Raw genomic sequence first — 18,150 nt, forward strand, 5'->3', positions numbered from 1 at the left:
ATTCATTCCCGGAGGGAAATTCACACTTCCAGCAGTATCCTTGTGTTAAAAAAATAAAAGATATAGAATAAAAAAAAAATACCCAATATAACGTTTTGCTATAGAGTATTTAAATAGTGCTACGGAAATACACACTGTAATAAAAATAGGGTAACATGCAAATGTGGGGTGGGGTTTAATGTGGTCTTTTACTCCCCCGGGTGGAGTTAAAGAGCCTCATGGCATTAGCTGTATACTTTGCAAAATCCTCTATAGATGTAATCACAAATAGTTTCAAAACTGAATAAACCAGACACTGATGGCACAGCCCTCAAATCTATCCCACAATGCTTAGCGTTGATTCTAGGGTATGTCATCAAAAGTGCTGTTCAGAAAATGCTACGGTCTTCTACTTCAAGTTTAATGGCGGTTAGCATAAAATGCTACAATACTCGGAAGCTTTGCATGCTGGGGATGGCCCAGATAAAAACAGCAGGACCACTGGAAAGAGCAACAGGAGACTCATCTGATTTCACAACAATATTAAAAGCACATAGAGACCGGTAGAAGAAAAATGCAAAGACAAAATCTGCATTGCCTTTTTTATCATAACTTATCTAATAGAAAAAGAAAGCTGTCAATTGACCATTCTTCTTTGAAAGAGCACTCGGTTAGCGGTGAGATGTACCCCGGCATGCTGGAAAACCAGTTGATGGCTATATTCAGTGAGAAAGAGTCGTTTTCCAACAGAGATGCGGCACCACCACACTCGAGCCTCAGGTTTAGACAGTTTCTGAACACAAAACTGACAGATAAATGGATGGGCATACTGGCCGTTGTGTAAACAACAAAAAATGTAATTTTTACCATCTGTAAGAAAATTAAAGGCCTGCCTTGTAAGCATCGGGCCATTTGTGACATTCTATTCCAAGTCCTGAAATAAAGAAAACATGTATTCACTTTCTGTGTTGTGCTTGCGCGTGTGTTCATTCAAACTTGCTGGATGGCCATAACTTCCTACACACACTGAGCAACTAAAAGGTATTCCTGTTGTGTGGGTCTTCTTGTGGTCAGCGCATGTTCTTACCTCAATCTGAGCAGCAGAAAAGTTTTTCTCCTGTGTGTTTCCTCATAAGAGTTAGCATGTTTTCTTTCTGCAAAGACGTTTTGGCACAGCTGGAGCACCGAAAAGGTTTTCCCCTGGTGTGTGTCTTCATGTGCAATTCTATACTTCCATTTTGTGAGAATGTTTTACTGCAAACTGAGCAAGTGAAGAGTTTCTCTCCTGTGTGTACTCTGTGTCCTGTACTCCTTAAAAATTGTAAAGGTATCCCTTGTTAGAGACCAGTTACTCAAATCCAACAAAAGATTTACTGATGAAGTGTTTGAGGAGTGACAAGATTGGATAAAATGAGAAATGAAGTTGTGAGTGACAGAACTGGAGTAGTAGTGGAACTCAGTAAGTTTGTGGGTTAGAGAGTACTCGGTTGGTTTAGACACATGGAAATGTTGGATGAGGGGCGAATGTTGAACATTTTTGTTGTTATTTTCTTTGTTTTTGTATGGGTTTGTCTTGCTGTCAGTCACCCCTCTCGAGGGACATGACCAGGGTAGATGGATAGATAGAAGAATTGTTTGCCACCCAAATATCTATTTTATAAGAAAAGGTATCAACGTTGTATCAAGGTGAACAATTATATACATTCTGGGTTTCTATGGAATGACCGTTTAATCAAATAAACAGTTCTAGACTTCACACAGCACATTTCTAATTAAAACCTTTTAGAAACCAAGTATTTTAAGTGCACGAGAGGCTTGAGGAGTTAGGGAAATTTAGTTTTTTATTGCCAAAGCCAGGCATAATGTTGAAATTAGGCATGTAAGCATTGAAAAAGTTCTTAATATTAACCTTGCTCTTTAAATGTCTTGAATATATTTTTATCCTACACTTGAGCGATATTTGTCAAATATGCTATATGAACAATATACAGCACAGATGAAGTTACCGTATTTTTTGCACTATAAGGCGCACCTAAAAGTCTTGATTTTTTTCAAAAGCTGACCATGCGCCTTATAATACAGTGCGCCTTATTTATGGATCAATATTAAATCGCAAAGTCTTCCAACTAACTTGCACGACTAGATTTTCCCCCGAACGCCAAGTAGTCCGCAGTGTATGCAGGGATTTATTTACCGGCGTTTCATTGGCTAACCAATGTGTCAATCATCATTTAAATCGATCACTATTGGCTAAAGTTATTCGGAGGTCAAGGGGCGGATCCTTTTTATCATTTACAGGCTGGCATAGGCTGAAGCGGCAAAACAAAGCCTGCAATTGGCCGAAAAAGATGAATATGTATAGCACATGGTTGACGGCATACAGAAAGCATTTTTTTACTATTCTGTATTTGTAAATATTTTATTCTCCTGGATTTACTACACTCACGTATATAAGAGGACCATGGCTGCACATTATTATTGAACACAACGACTTCAGTGAGCTACTTCGGCTATATATTTTCCCTGTATCTTGTTTCAGACTGAACTCGATGTTTCTGTGATAAGCGGTGCAGATAATGGATGGAATGGAGTGTCTATTTTTAAATTAAACTCAATTCCAAGTGTTTATTGTCATATGCACAGTAAAGTTGCGAGCAAAAATAGAAACTAAGGAATGGTTGGCATTTCTTGAATCCCAAGACTTTAACCTTCCGAATGATGGAACGATGCATTTGAGTGACATCGTACGGACACCGCATCCGCACGTGTTCTCGACACGTATTTGCGTCTTTGCAAGCTTTGGGAATGTTGAGGGGGTAATAAGTTGGACTGAACTATCTGACTGTTTTGTCCACGTTCCCATTGTAGCGCCTTATAATCCGGTACGTCTTATGTATGTCAAATACAGGACCAAAAACTATTTTTTCAGGGTGCGCCCTATAACCCGGTGCGCCTTATAGTGCGGAAAATACGGTACTTCCTCTTACCTGTGAGCAAAGACGCAAAAAATGAGACAGAATTCAGATAACAAATAGCAAGTTAAAAAAAGTGCAAATAAAAATATTTAAGTGCAATGTATAGCCGAATTCTAAATAGAACTGTTCTGCATTATTTTGGCCGATGGAGAGTTCAGAGTCCTGACCGCCTGATGAAAAAGCCGTCATTGAACCTGCTGGTTCTGGCTCTGAGACTGCAGTCTTTTCCCTGACAGCAGCAGGTTGAATAGAATGTAAGATAGGTGCGTGGGGTCACCTTCAATCCTGGTGTCTTTGCAGGTGAGGCAGGAGTTTTACATGTCCCAGAAGGGGCGTGAAGGGGACACCTTACCACTGTTCACTATGCGCTGCAACACGGTGCTGCCCCTCCAGAATGAGGGCATGGTGCATTTGGGGGAATTTTCTTTCCTGAGTTTCGCAGAAAGTACAAGCAACTTCTGACAGACTAGTAAATATATTTTTAAACTGTTCTGTAACATGAATTGTGTTTATTTGGTAATAGCAACAATTATCGTTTACAGAAATGAAAAGTCAGTGACTAGCCCACAAAGCAGATTCCAAAATTGTTGCTAAAATTGTATCCACAATTTAGATAAAAAAAGTGCATTCATTGCTCTTAATATAAGACTAAACATGTGCTCCACGCATACCTCAAAAAACAGAAAAGGACATTCCACCAACAGAGAAAAACAGCAGCGGCCATAGTATTGTGCAAAACAATTATATATTCGTATATATTAGTGTATTATGTTTAACAAAGAGAGCATGTACCAGAACTGTACAGCCCATTCTGTACTTTACAACTAAAACACATTTACAGAAATAAACAAGTAAGACAATAAGCGCAACTGTTTAACATTTTTCATTCTATATGTGCACGCATGTGTATCACTAATTTGTCGTTACGAACAAATCTCTCACCACATTCTAAACAAAGATAAGGTTTTTCCTTAGTGTGTATTCTCATGTGCGTTACCAAATTCGACCTGACGCTAAATCGTCTACCGCACGTTGAGCAGGGGAAGGGTTTTTCCCCCGTGTGCTTCCTTTTGTGTATTACCAAACTTGGTTTCCGTGCAAAGGTCTTCCCACAAATTGAGCAACCAAAGGGTTTTTCCCCGGTGTGCGTCCTGGTGTGACTTTCCCAATGATCTTTTCGAGTGAACGTTTTATCGCAGAATGAGCAAACAAAGGTTTTTTCCTCTAAATAAGATCGATCCATTTTGATGTGACAAACTGAGCAGCTGTGGGGTTTCGTTTCTTGATGCGTTTTGTCACCGGTTGCTCTTTTTCGGAAGCAATTCAAAGGTCCACAATTATTTTCCTTGCTCGTTGAAGGTTCATCTTGAACTTTTGTGATGAAGAACTGAGATTGGAGGTTTTCCATTGCTGGTTCTCTACTGGTACTGTGATGGGGAACGTAGCCCGATTCCTCTCTGTACTGTTCGTCAGCCCCCCTGCGCTGTAGAGGGGGCTGTAGATGCACTTGCAACTGAGGATTGAGGTCTATCTGAGGCTCGTTCAGTCTCTGGACATCTACAGTAAGCAACACAAATAGTCAAGATCACATCAGACAATAATAGATACCGTAAATTCCGGACTATAAGCCGCTACTTTTTTCCCAAACTTCCAACCCTGCGGCTTATTCGGTGATGCGGCCAATTTATGTAATTTTTCTAACGGCCGCCAGCGGTGCCCGAGTACAAAAAGTAAGATTTAGACTGCAACTTCTTAGTTTGTGCACAAATTATATTGGCGTAGACATATCCTCATCATGCAAATTGCAAAAAGAAAGGCACATGACGCAACTTTCAAGCTAAACACAATCGAGCAGTCCGATATAGAAGGAAACAGGGCTACCGCACGTAAACTTTACATAGCAAGCGTGATGCTAGCGTGTTTTTGAATAAGGGAGCGTGGGACAACGTCTATATGACAAAGTCTCTTTCCCATACTGAAGGGACATAACTTTGATGACATCAGTCATAAGGAGGAAGATGAGGACGGTTAACCGTGCTTACTACAAGTACGGTATGTTTTCTTAACAGAGTTGTTTGCTGTGTTGCTAGTAGCATTTTGCTACCCTTCACAGGCACGGTTTGGGATGAAAGTTATATTATTATTAAAGCTTTGAAAACTCACTCGGTGTACCATCTTTCTTTGTAAATATGTGTAAGCATGTATAATATGTATTTGCAACTGTATATTTTTGTAATGTATTTATTTTAGAAACTTATTCTGATATGTTTTGTACGAGCAAATGAGAAAGAAGGGGCGGGGCAAACGCGGGCTGACGGGAAGTGGAGTAAAGGTGAGACGTGTTTGTGGACGCGGCCGACAATAGTGGATATATATTTTTCCCACCCTTACTTCTGGAAATATACACTTTTTTCCTTGGATTACTTTCAACGGCTGTAGGAGAAAATGTAGGTTCGATAATCTTTTAAGTCTTCTTTCGTGATTGAATTAAGTACATCGGGAACCAGCCATGAGGGGGAGCCTTTTATTTCGTCATCCCAAAAGAACTCAGAGAACTCCAGACATAATGCTTTTATAGCTTCAGTTTGAGTACAACCCAAAAGGCGGCCCTAGTCCTCAGTAATCAACACGGAAGATGCTGTCGTACCCTTATTAGGACATGTTGTTCGCCTCTGTTTGCTCAGAGAGTCCTTGAAGAAAGGCCTTGCAGGTCTCATGCCCTTTTAGGGAAACTCAACTATCTTGTCAAGGATCTTCTCGAATGATGTCAACATTCCCTCACTACTGTAAGCAATGTAAGCATGTCTTTCTACATTTCTAAATGTATGCAACTCTATTCTACAAATGCAAGTCTATTTTCCACAACACGGCCACCTGGACTTTGCAGGTCTGCATTAAATGTTTAGTACCGGTATCATTTTCCGTTCATTTTGCAGGCTGTGTTTTATATGGGTTAATTTCGTGTTTGTATTGCGTTTTATCAATGTGGGCGCATGCGGCTAATATACAGGTGTATGTACAAAATCGGTTTTCCTCCCGAACTGTGGTGGGTGCGGCTTATAATCAGGTGCGCTCTATAGTACGGAATTTATGGTACATGGAATAATAAAAAAAGTTTTTTTTCACACAGCAACTGAATATTTTTTAGCAGTGACCGAACTAAAATCTACCAGGAGGTAAGGGATAAGATTGTTACATTGTTCTATTCTGCGTACGGCTTACTTAGTTCCCTTGGGCAGGAGTAAGTGTGAAGCGCTAACCCTTGCTGCCAGAAGTCAAATTGCGGAGAAAAAGATGATAAGAACAGCCATTTATGTCACCTCCGACTCAGTCTTGCTATTAAACGCTGCGATTCTGATCCCAGTGAGCCGATGAGACTTAATGATTGCTACCCACAATCTTCCGCCCAGGAATGGGATTTTTCCGGCCTCAGGATGTTTCATGTGTTTTTTTTTTTAATTTGGCCTTTGCTAATTTTCCTCAACCTCCGCCGGAACAGTTCTACTGCCTGACCAAAGACAATCTTGAGACATCTTGATCGGTTAATTGAACAGATTGTGAATTGGTGCGATCCAGGAAATATTACTCTCATTAAAATAACACCCAATTGCTGAACTGCTCTTCAAAGGTTTCCCTAACGCAAACTTAAACAATTGAATTTGTTTCTCCGTGTATCACATGTTCCTAGCCTCCTCTCTATTCTAATAGTTATTACTTGGTCCTTATTGTCGTGTTTTATTCACTTTTCTTCGATAGATTTTTCGTAAATAAATTCCGATAAATCGTTGAGAGCGTCTTGATTATAATATACAGAAACTTGCCGCGTGCAAGTAGTGAAAATTAAATTGTGCGTGTAACCACACTTAAGATTATGAGATTGATCACAAGGTTTGACAGCGATTTTTCCTGGTAAAAGAATCTATAAACTAACGTGTTGCTCTGAAAGGACCCAAATTTAATATAACAGTGCAAACATCGAGTTTTTCTCAACAAATTAACTTGGCAATTTATTATTAAAATAATTTGTTGACCTCCCAAAACACGCTATAATAAAGGATTTAACTTAACTTTGGATGGTTGGAAAATAAGTATTATTTGGTCATGGTCAGTTTCATTTTCAATCAGCGGTCTGCATCCACTGCTACTCCACTGGACCAGCTCGTCATACTACACCAAAGGTAAACACATTTTTTTTTACCTTTACATGAACCATAATTTGTAGAGGTACAGCAATGTTAACTTTGCGTTGATGGATCAAAGGTGAGAGGGCAGCGGGAAAAACTGGAGCAATGAAAAACAAATTAACGAAACTTTCAGGTGAAACAGAAGCAGGTAGCTTGAGCTGGAACACGTCGATGCCCGGGTGAACGCACAGAGAGCAGATAAAGGTGTGTCCACTGTGCACATGGACCTATGCGGCTTATAGTCAGGTGCGGCTTATGTATATACAAAAGGTTTGTTCCTTTAAAATAATTTAATTAGTGCAGCTTATGGTCTGCTGCGGCTAATAGTCTGGAAATGACGGTGTATTTATTTATAGTATTTTATATATATATATATATATATATATATATATATATATATGTATACTCCGGAGCCATATCCCTAGTGGGAGGTGGCTAGAGTCAAGAACACTTTCATATTTCTGACTCTTTCTGGGAGGTTGATACAGAGGAGGGGATTCCCAGCCCCCTTGCTCAACCCAACTGATGTGTTGGGAGTCATTAGGTGACCAAACCCCCCAATTCCAACTCCTAATGCCGAGCGCCAAGCAGGGAGGCAATGAGTACCAATGTTGTAAGTCTTAGGTATGACTCGGTCAAGGCTTGAACCAGCAACCTCCCAGTCTCGGGGCGGGCGCCCTACCCCAAGGCCACCGAGCTGGTAGTATTTAATAGTATATGCATGGATGACACATGACTAGAACTTACAGATACCATTTTGTTATCTCAATGTTTTCATCTGGAGTATCGTAGTTCTGAAAACCATTATTTCAGGTTTCAATCCCTGCTTTACGCCAATTTCTTTTTGCGAACCCCACCTCGAAACAGATTCATGTTTGTACCAGGGTTCTCCTTTATTTTCTCCCATATAAATTTTCAAGCCTGTCCAAGCAAGCAACTAAAGGTTCCATTTCCCTGCATGCTATTTCATGTTTGACCAGGCTCTTCTGTTGTGTAATTATGCCAACTGAGCATCCAAATGGTTTTTCTCTTTCGTGCATTGCTGTGTGCATCTTCGAATGCTCTTTTTGGAAGAACATGTTCCTGCATGGTGAGCAACGATACGGTTTTTCACCTGTACGTGTTCACACATGTCGAACCGTACAATTTTTTTAGGAAGACTCGAAAACAAATGTCACAGCTTAAACCTTTACGTATTTTTGAAGTTTCCGTTTTGGAGCAGTTCAACAGTTTGTGGATACCTCTATAGTCGGTAAAACTGTCGGGTTGCACTTCAGTGCGGTTGTCCGATCTCGGGGGTCTCAGGTCGTCAGGTGGTCCGGCGTGAGGGCGGAGTTGTGATAATTGTTGTGGCAGATATTTATACCCTTCGCTCTCTATTGAGAGTCCAGGTAGCAGACACTCGCTAAGATCAGCTTTGTAGTCTTCCTCTTTAAAAAGGAAAGAATGCGGACGCTTCGCAATGGAAGGCCGATCATGTAGCGGAGAGGATTTTTTCCCCTGGCAAATTATCTGTTGGATATCTGCAAAACAAAACAAATATGCTTTTGGACAAGACGTTTTTTTTTTTTAATGCGCAACTGAATTTAAAACAGTCATTCATAACATTGCACGGGGCGGCAGTAGCTCAGGATGTAAAGCGCTTGGGATCAAGAAATCACAGGTTCGATTCCCGGCCTATGAGTTGAAATAGATCAAGAGAAGATTAATATGTGAATAATAGAGAAGAAAGACAGATAAAGACAAGAAAGAGAGAAAGAAAAGAAAGAAGGAAATAAAAGAAAGAGAAAGAAAAATACAGAAAGACAGAGAGAAAAGATAAAGACAGAAAAAGAAAGGCAGAGAAAGAGAGGGAAAAAGTCATCTGCCCATTCCTACCTCTCACCCAATCACATTGCTCTGGGTGTTTGGCCGGCGATTGTGGGTATGGGTGTTTACTGTTTGTTCTGTGGGTTTTCATCATAAGGTGTCCCAACAGTTGACATAATTGTTTACTGAGCTTCCATATAAAGGATACCTTAACTACGTGCAGCCAAAACATATATCAGTGTGACAATGTGATAGTAAACTAGTTGAAACGGTGACATATTTATACTTGACGGAACCCGTTGAGGGCAGCACGGCGGCGCAGTGGTTAGCGCGTGTGCGACACAGTTCTGAGGTCATGAGAACGAACCTCCTGTGTGGAGTTTGCATGTCCCCCCGTGCTTGCGTGGGTTTCCTCCGGCCACTCTGGTTTCCTCCCACATTCCAAAAACATGCATGTCAGGTTAATTGTCCGGTCCAGATTGTCCCTAATGAGCGAGCAATTTGTCTGTCCCTGTGTGCCTGGCTGGCAACCAGTTCAGGGTTCAGGGTGACCCCTGCCCACTGCCTGAAGATAGTTGGGATGGGCTCCAGCACCCCCGCGACCCTACTGAGGATAAGCGGTGCAGATAATGGATGCATAATAATGGAACCTGTTGTAATTATTGTGTTGTTACTGCTTCAGGTGGTTTACGATCGGGATTGCTGAATTCACATTTGGGACGATTCAGGAAAATAGCAAAGCTTTCATTTTATCAATCAGAGAGAGGAAGGAGCCTTAGGTTCCCGACCCCTGTTCTAGCACGACTCGTGAAAAACATGTCTTAAAGGAAGACAGAGAAGGACGAGTCCTCACGTTTCATTTGGACAGTTTGGACCGGCCAATTAACCTGACATGCATGTTTTCGGAATGTGGGAGGAAACCAGAGTGCCCAGAGGAAACTCACGCAACCACGGGGAGAACATGCAAACTCCGCACAGGAAGGTTCGATCTCATGACCTCATAACTGTGCTGCACACGCGCTAACCACTGCGCCGCCCCAATTGGCTAAATCAAAGTCAAAATGACGTCTGTATTTCTTTCTCTGGTGGGCAAGATGATCTTGAGGTGTTAAATTGTTATAAAAGGCGTTTTTCGTGACGGTGAACCAACCTTCGACGGGAATGACAATTTGACTCTTGCAAACGGCTTCCAGTTGTCGCCGGTGACGTTCGCTTTCCTCTCGGGCTCGACGAAGTTGCTCCTCGTACGAAGCGATAGCCGTGTCAATGGTTTTCTCGAAAAGTCCAAAGATTTCGTCGGCGGCTGCCATTAGTCGCTCTTTTACCAAATCTTTCTACATCTTAAAGCTTTGGCGGTAGGACTGTGACACAATAACACGAGTAAAGGGCGTGATTGTTTTTGGTCACTTCCGGGTGGTGTTCTGCTGAAAATTGTCCCCCGCGGCATTCAATATCCCCTCTAGCGCAAACGTTATTAAAATAACTCCAAATCTAGTTTTGGGGGTATTGGACGTTAAAACATTTTTATACCTTGTACAAATCATTTTCGAACAAGTTGACAATATTAACTTTGGCGAAATGACACTGCTCTGCAGGAAATGAGCCCCCCCCTCGCCTAAACGTCACTGAAACGACTAACCCTTTACTTACCAAGGGATGCACAGGTAACGAGCAGGGTTGGGTAGGGTTACTTTCAATTACTTTTGGATTACTCCAATACCAAATATGCTAATAAAAGACTAAGGAAACTAAATATGAATAAAATTACTAAACTTTGTGCAGGCTTGGGGAGTAACGGAATACATGGAACGGCAAAAAGGATGTTGGCAAGCTGTTGGGTTTTTTTTTTTTCATTTTGTTTCTGTCGCATTTTACGTTAGTTTCGCCGGCGATCAAAGCCAGGAGAGAAAGCATACCACGTGTTGTGAGTCGTCATTTTATTCATATTTAGTTTCTTTTGTCTTTTCTTAGCATATTTGGTATTAGAGTAATCCAAAAGTAATTGAAAGTAATCAGGCTAAAGTAACCCTACCCAACCCTTGTAACGAGTCAAGTCAGGTCATGTTTATTTGTGCAGCCCTTAATCACAAAGAGTCTCAAAGGGCTGCACGGACCACAGATTATTGCAAACCACAGACTATTATTACACCACCCCCTGATCTAAAACCTACACAAGGGCAAGGAAAAACTCAAAACACTCAACATGAGGAAAATGAAGAAATCTTGAGAAGGGACCGCACATGAGGTAATTGTGGGCAGAACGGCGGCGCAGTGGTTACCAGGCTGCATGGGATGTTGCAATAACAAATAATACACAGATATTGTCAACATAAAACATAGCTTATTCATATGCTATAGAATAGAAGTGCGTTTTAAGCCTAGATTTAAACGGTTCCACTGAGGTTGCAGAACGAGCTACCTCCGGGAACGGTGCATTCGCAATGATCGCAGCAAGGCTTTAGGGCTGGGACCTTAGCTTGGCCTTTTGGCTGAGAGTAAGTGTCCCCGCTCCTTGGCTTTGTAGCGTATTATGAACTGACCGATAACGGATAATGGATAATGAATTACGAAGATAGAACAATAACCCTTAAAAAATCCCCCCCCCCCCCCCCACCAACTTGGTGACGGCAACAACTCCGATCACATTCAACTTAAGAATATCCTCAGTAGGATACGTCCACAAAGACATTGGAGAGACCACATAACAAAAGTAACAAGGTTCAAACATAATATATAATGGCAACTGTGTAAAATGTATCTCATTAAACACACATTATACATCACAAAAAGGGGAACCTATATATCCTTTAAGACCATTTCCCATTCTTAAACAAATTGGACCTGTGAGAATTCTGCTCGAGTTCAAGTGCACGTTTCGGGAGAGTCAGGATTATCTTTCTCCTATGTGGATTTGCATGTGCGAGTTCAAATACTGTTCGCGGGGAAACGTTTTGCCGCAAACCGAGCAGCTGAACGGTTTCTTTGTGTGCATTTTGATATGAAAGGACAGGCTAACTTTCCGTGAGAACTTTTTGCCGCAGAATAAGCAACAGTAGGGTTTCTCCTCAGTGTGTACTTTCATGTGCGCGTTCAAATTCGGTTTCCTTGCGAATGTTTTGCTGCAAATTAAGCGAATGAAGGGTTTATTCCCCGTGTGCAACGTGGCGTCTGCGTGCTTTTCCCGGGAGACTGTTTCGCTGCACGTATCTGCAAGGGTTTCCTTCTTCCTATGCAATATCGAGTGTTTGTTCAAGAGTATTTTCTGTGAGAACAGTTTCAGGCAAACTGGGCATTGAAGAGGCTTTTGGCCATGCCGTGTCATGTGGGCATCCAGGCCCTCTTTTCGTGAGGTTTTCCCGCAAAGTGAGCAAGTAAACGGTTTTTCACCCGTGTGTGCTTTCAAATGTCGAAGCATTTCCCATTTTCGACCAAAACTATTACGCGTTTCTGAGCATTTCGACTTTTTGTTGGTACGGTGTGTACTAGTTTTGGGGTGTATTTCGGTTTCTATATTTGTGAGTGGTTGATCTTGAGCCTCTTCAGTCTTCATAGAGCTGACGGGAGGTGGCAACTCGCTAAAATCTTCTTCCTCCTTTTTCACTTTCATGACAGAGGCTTGCTGATGCTCTACGATAGAATGCTGTTCATGCAGCAGATTGGTTTCTCTCTCTGGGCAATTTATCTGCTGGACATCTGCTGAATAAAAAATGAACTCAGTCTATATGCCAGACAATCTAATATTTCATTTTGTATGACAAAAATCAGGGTTCGTTCACCTTTTTAATGGCCAAATTCAAACACTTTTTAAGGACTTTCAAAGCCAATTTTATCATTTCTCCACAACCATTACGAAGAAAAATCTGATGTGAATCATGTATTTTGCAGAGCCACAAATATATCTGTGATTTACATATGCATTTATTAAGACATATGATTTTAGATCTTGAGTAAATCACAAATATATTAGTTTTCGGAGACTGATCTCTTCCCATGTGGGTGTTGCGTAAAAATAACGGTAAAATTAATAGCCTCAATTTTCACTTGCAGGAAGTTCTTATTAAAATTTTCCACTGGGAAACGCTACCTTATTTTTTTGCATAGCCCATAAATCTCCTTAATTTATATGTATTCATTTTACTAATACATATTTGATAGTGCCTTGTTTGGATGTAGAATGATTCTGGGGGCGAAGACGCTTCATTGGACAATGCCATACTGACTAATACCAGCTGCCGTTAATCATGGGTGGAAAACAATGCAATGGCAAAATGAGGACACCAGAGAGCTCTGTCTGAGTCATTTTAAAACACTTGTTGAGAAACATGGCAACAATTTCAAGCATTTAAATGCACTTTACCAAACTTTTTATACATGTCTAAAGTTTCTTAGTTCTATTACGCTGGCAACTGTGTTGACAGCAAAGTAAGAAATTCATTTTGCAGGGTATCGTGGTTCTTTACTAAGTACGTAAGCAGGCAATGACAAGAACTCAGTCAGACTGCTAATTAACTGCTGCAAATAACAAACAGGAAATCGGAACGAAATACTAAGAACATCTAAAAATATAATAACATAAACCGGTTGAGAATCGTCGCCATTCAAACCCCAGCTCAAAACAATTTCAAACTACCAAAGCGCTCACCTGCACTAACTCAGAGCTACATGCTAATGTAAACAAAACTGGGATGAGCTCAAGCATACGCATCAAAACCTAGTTGAAATAAGTCGCAAATGGAGCGACGAAAGGGGTTTTACTCCTGTTGTGTGTTCTCTCTTCTGTGTGTCTTTATGTGTGTCTTTATGTGTGCCTGCATGTTCCGTTTCCGTGAGAAGAGGCGGCCGCAAATTGAGCATCCATAGGGTTTTTCTCCCGCGTGCGTTTCCGCGTGCAAGTCCATGTTCCCTTTACTATAGAAGGTTTTGCCGCAAGCGGAGCAACGATAGGGTTTCTCCCCCGTGTGCGTTTTCATGTGCAAGATCGCGGTCTCTTTCCTCGTGTAGGTTTTGCCACAAAAGGAGCAAGGATAGGGTTTCTCCCCCGTGTGTTTTCTCATATGGCGGTGCAAGTGGTCATTTCTCTGGAAACTGGCGGGGCACAGGTCGCAATGGAAACGTTTAGGCACTTGCAAAGTTTTCTTTTTCAGAGGAGTGGTCTTCTTTTTGGACGGTTTCAACTGCGAGTTGGTACCTTCGTGCACCGCGTTGCCGTTGGGCATTTGGGGGTCCACGCTGACAGGCGGCTCCGCGTCGTCCTGTAGCTGCGAGGACTGATTGGTCAAGACTCGGTTGCTTACAGAGATCCCAGGCAGTGGCGACTTGCATTCGTCGGCTTCCAGGTTTTCCTCCTTAAATGTCACAGGAAGCGGGGGCTCCTGAATGCAACCCTGTTCATTCATCTGAGTGGATCTAGTTTTCTTGCAAAGAATGTGCTGGACATCTGCAGGACACAGTATCATACAGTTATATTTTATCAATGCCATACTATGCAAAATTCCAGATTTCAGAAAAAGTCTGCCAAGAATTTCAACTCATTCATGCGGAATATCCTGGGACATTTTGTATTACCGTAAATTCCGGACTACACAGGGCACCTGGCAGCCGCATGCTGAAATTTAAGAACCAAACATGTTTTTATACAAGACCGGTGTTCATTTTACCTCTGAAAAGTGATGGGTCCCGGGGACTCGCATGCTCAGAAATCTATGGGTCCCAACAGAGATCTAGGGGTCCCCAAAATTTAGTGTGCTCCATGCCCTTACAAACTGTCGCATTTTCCCTTACAAAATACAAAGAAATCTTTTTTTTTTCCTCAAACATGTTTATGTAGTTTAACATGTTATATTGTACATGTGTTTCCTTATATCATGTATATTGTTAATGAACATTTTGTTGTGAGACACCGAGTTCCCGACATGAGTGAGGTTTATTATAAAAAAAGTTCAAAAATGAAGTCGCTTGGACGTTCACTGTAGAGAGAAAAAAATACATGCAAATCTAACTAGGTAGAATAATACATTTTTTTATTCAAATTATTATTGTTGGTAATATACAAATTAAGAGGGATCACCACAAACCTGTCTTTCTTCATTTTTTCCTTTTATACTTCCCTTTTTTCCTTAACTTTATACAACATAATCATTCGTAATATAATGCATCAAAGGAAGTGAGCCGTTTGAGAGCCGGCTCTTTAATGAGTTGAGCCGAAATAGCCGGTTCTCTAAAAAGAGACTGACTATACAACTCGAACTCGAGATCGGCGTGCAGACGAAAACTCGAACCGCAAGACCAAAACAACACTGGTGGATCTGCCTAACGAAAAGTTGAGTGTGGTAAATCTTTGTTAAAAAATGCTAATGACAATTTCGTGTCAAAAAAGTTGCGTCCCGGGGACGCACGTTGATTTGACACGATGCGTCCCCAGCAAAAATAATGCGTTTAGGACGCGGGCAAACGAGAACACTGCAAGGCGCGCCGCATTTAAAGCCAGGAGCTAAAACAGCCATAAAAATGAAGGCCATTTTCAGTGCCGCTCCGAGTTGTTTACATCGCGTGTTTTTGGATCATGTGACCATTCAAGATGGCGATAAAAAAAGACGAGCACATATCTACTACTGGGCCGAAAGAAAACGCCAATAAGGCCTACATTACTTAGAATGTGAACTCTATAGTTCTAGACAACAGCGCCAGGGCAACCATACCAAGGAGATTAGGTCCAGATTGCAATCCAGACCTGTTTTTTGTGCTGTCATCATAAATTTGTTGCCATGGCGACTGACCAATTTGCATTCGCTTGTCATCGTTCCTCGAGAATTAAAGGAAACTCCTGCGACCTAAAAAAAATGATGCTGTTGATATGAAACAGAAGTGTAACGTTTTTGAATGACCATTTCCACTGCTGTTCAATTACGATGTATGAATTAAGGACTTGATTTGTGGGTGTTAATGTTAAAATATTGTGAGGATGTTGAAAATATGAAATAAAGGACAGTTAAACCTCCCGTTTTGCACTTGTAATGTATTATCTGAATAATGTTGACTAAAACATGGATTTAATTTCTCTCAAAGGGGGTCATATATGTTTCCAGAAAATAGCGCGTGTCAAAGAACAGTTATATGTTTTCCTCGGTTTCTCTTAAAAAAAATAAAATAAAAATAAGAAGTCGCACTGTATTTGAATCTGGAGTTTTAAAATATAGCAAAAGAAGTAGCGGCTTGTACTCCAGAATGTAAGGTCGTCATGTTTATTATTAAAAGGGTCAGAAATGTGAAAATGATTAAAAATACATTTTTTACATATTACCAATCCCTTTAGCATGTCGAGCCAGGCAAATTCGCTTCAAGTGAATGAACTTAACTGTAACTAATTACTGTGTTTCAGTAACGAGCCCAACGTTGCTAGGACGACCAATCCAGTTCTTTCTTGGGCCTCCCGGGATGCTCGCTATCCAGTTTTAAAATGAAAACAAAGGCGAATCGTCACGTGACGTGAACTAAGCGTGTTAATTGGCTAAATAGATAATTCAAAATGACTACCGTCGTTTCTTTTGTTGGACTAAAACGTGGAGTTGATTTTCGATTTTTTTTTAAATAAAAAGTTTCACATTCTAAATCCATTACACTTCAAGAATGTGCTAAAGGTACATTGTAGATAAAAACAGACAATTTCATTGCTTTATGTTGATGACAGTGACAATGAAATTTGAATAATTGTCACGTGACGTGAACTAAGCGCGTCAATTGGCTAACTGGATAAATCAAAATGACTACCGTCGTTTCTTTTGTTGGACTAAAACGTAGAGTTGATTTTTTTTAAATAAAAAGTTTCACATTCTAAATCCATGACACTTCAAGAATGTGTTAAAGATACATTGTAGATAAAAACAGACAATTTCATTGCTTTATGTTGATGACAGTGACAATGAAATTTGAGTAATTGTCACGTGACGTGAACTAAGCGCGTCAATTGGCTAACTGGATAAATCAAAATGACTACCGTCGTTTCTTTTGTTGGGACTAAAACGTAGAGTTGGTGTTTGATGTTTAAAAATAAAAAGTTTCACATTTTAAATCCATGATACTTCAATAATGTGCTAAAGGTAAATTGCAGATAAAAACAGACAATTCAATTGCTTTATGTTGAGGACAGTGACAGTGAACTTTTAACAATTGGGCCTAGAGTGTTTTTAAGTGATTGTGTAAGGTTGTAAACGGTAATAAACGTTTATAATCGTCAAGAGTGAATTAAGTGAACCAACCTTCGACGGGAATGACAATTTGACTCTTGCAAACGGCTTCCAGTTGTCGCCGGTGACGTTCGCTTTCCTCTCGGGCTCGACGAAGTTGCTCCTCGTACGAAGCGATAGCCGTGTCAATGGTTTTCTCAAAAAGTCCAAAGATTTCGTCGGCGGCTGCCATTAGTCGCTCTTTTACCAAATCTTTCAACATTTTAAGGTTTTGGCGGTAGGACTCTGACACAATAACACGAGTAAAGGGCGTGTGATTGTTTTTGGTCACTTCCGGGTGGTGTTCTGCTGAAAATTGTCCCCCGCGGCATTCAACGTCCCCTCTAGCGCAAACGTTATTAAAATAACTCCAAATCTAGTTTTGGGGGGATTCGACGTTAAAACACTTTTATACATTGTACAAATCACTTTCGAACAAGTTGACAATATTAACTTTGGCGAAATGACACTGCTCTGCAGGAAATGAGCCCCCCCCTCGCCTAAACGTCACTGAAACGACTAACCCTTTACTTACCAAGGGATGCACAAGTAACGGGTGTAATAATAACTTTTGTCTTGTTGAAATTCCTGCTGAAATATGTTGTATAGTTTTTGTGTAAGTGTCCTGCAATGATGAGTCCAACAGTGCCACCTGCTGGTATGAGGTAAGGCTTGGTTTGGGTTTTGATCTTGTGACTGGAAGGCGGATGCCGTTGGCAGTCTACAGTGCGCTGCTAACGGTAAGGCACGATCTTTTGGTGCTCCGCAAAAAGTTAATTTTAAACATTAAAACCACAGCTGACAAATCTCTGAAACATGTACATTAATGTGATTGATGTTGTCAAGCTGTTTGGATTTATTTTCGTTTCGTTTCTGTCGCCATTTATGTTAGTTTGGCCGGACGTTGCATGTTGTGCTAAAATGCTAATTCCTCTTATAGTGTTGAAAGCCAGCAGAGGAACGAACCACGTGTTGTGTGTG

The 18,150-nt window shown here is 40.9% G+C and overlaps 2 protein-coding genes across 2 annotated transcripts; both read right to left on the reverse strand.

Moving 5' to 3' along the window:
* Positions 1-3,383: 3,383 nt before the first annotated feature.
* On the reverse strand, positions 3,384-10,333 carry LOC148366182 (uncharacterized). The gene is made up of 3 exons (XM_088336628.1): positions 10,098-10,333; positions 8,380-8,661; positions 3,384-4,511 (listed from the first exon to the last, which is right to left on the reverse strand). The coding sequence occupies exons 1-3, from the start codon at positions 10,255-10,257 to the stop codon at positions 3,838-3,840; spliced, it is 1,116 nt and encodes a 371-aa protein (XP_088192754.1). The 5' UTR covers positions 10,258-10,333; the 3' UTR covers positions 3,384-3,837.
* Positions 10,334-13,232: 2,899 nt separating this feature from the next.
* On the reverse strand, positions 13,233-17,628 carry LOC148366183 (uncharacterized). Its single transcript, XM_088336633.1, has 2 exons — positions 17,203-17,628; positions 13,233-14,384 (listed from the first exon to the last, which is right to left on the reverse strand). Exons 1-2 carry the CDS (start codon positions 17,390-17,392, stop codon positions 13,699-13,701), a joined length of 876 nt encoding a protein of 291 aa, XP_088192759.1. The 5' UTR covers positions 17,393-17,628; the 3' UTR covers positions 13,233-13,698.
* Between the last annotated feature and the right edge of the window lie 522 nt (positions 17,629-18,150).

The sequence above is a fragment of the Urocampus carinirostris genome, chromosome 5, assembly GCF_059441175.1.
Source record: "Urocampus carinirostris isolate Australia breed hairy pipefish chromosome 5, RoL_Ucar_1.0, whole genome shotgun sequence".
Taxonomy (NCBI): Eukaryota; Metazoa; Chordata; class Actinopteri; order Syngnathiformes; family Syngnathidae; genus Urocampus; species Urocampus carinirostris.

Excerpts from the sequence above, each read along its gene's own strand:
- LOC148366182 (XM_088336628.1), bottom strand. The coding sequence starts at position 10,257 with ATGGCAGCCGCCGACGAAATCTTTGGACTTTTCGAGAAAACCATTGAC. Across the intron at positions 8,662-10,097 it reads AATTGTCATTCCCGTCGAAG|ATATCCAACAGATAATTTGC; the intron begins GTTGGTTCACCG and ends TTTGTTTTGCAG. Across the intron at positions 4,512-8,379 it reads CAGTTTTACCGACTATAGAG|ATGTCCAGAGACTGAACGAG; the intron begins GTATCCACAAAC and ends TGCTTACTGTAG.
- LOC148366183 (XM_088336633.1), bottom strand. The coding sequence starts at position 17,392 with ATGTTGAAAGATTTGGTAAAAGAGCGACTAATGGCAGCCGCCGACGAA. Across the intron at positions 14,385-17,202 it reads AATTGTCATTCCCGTCGAAG|ATGTCCAGCACATTCTTTGC; the intron begins GTTGGTTCACTT and ends TGTGTCCTGCAG.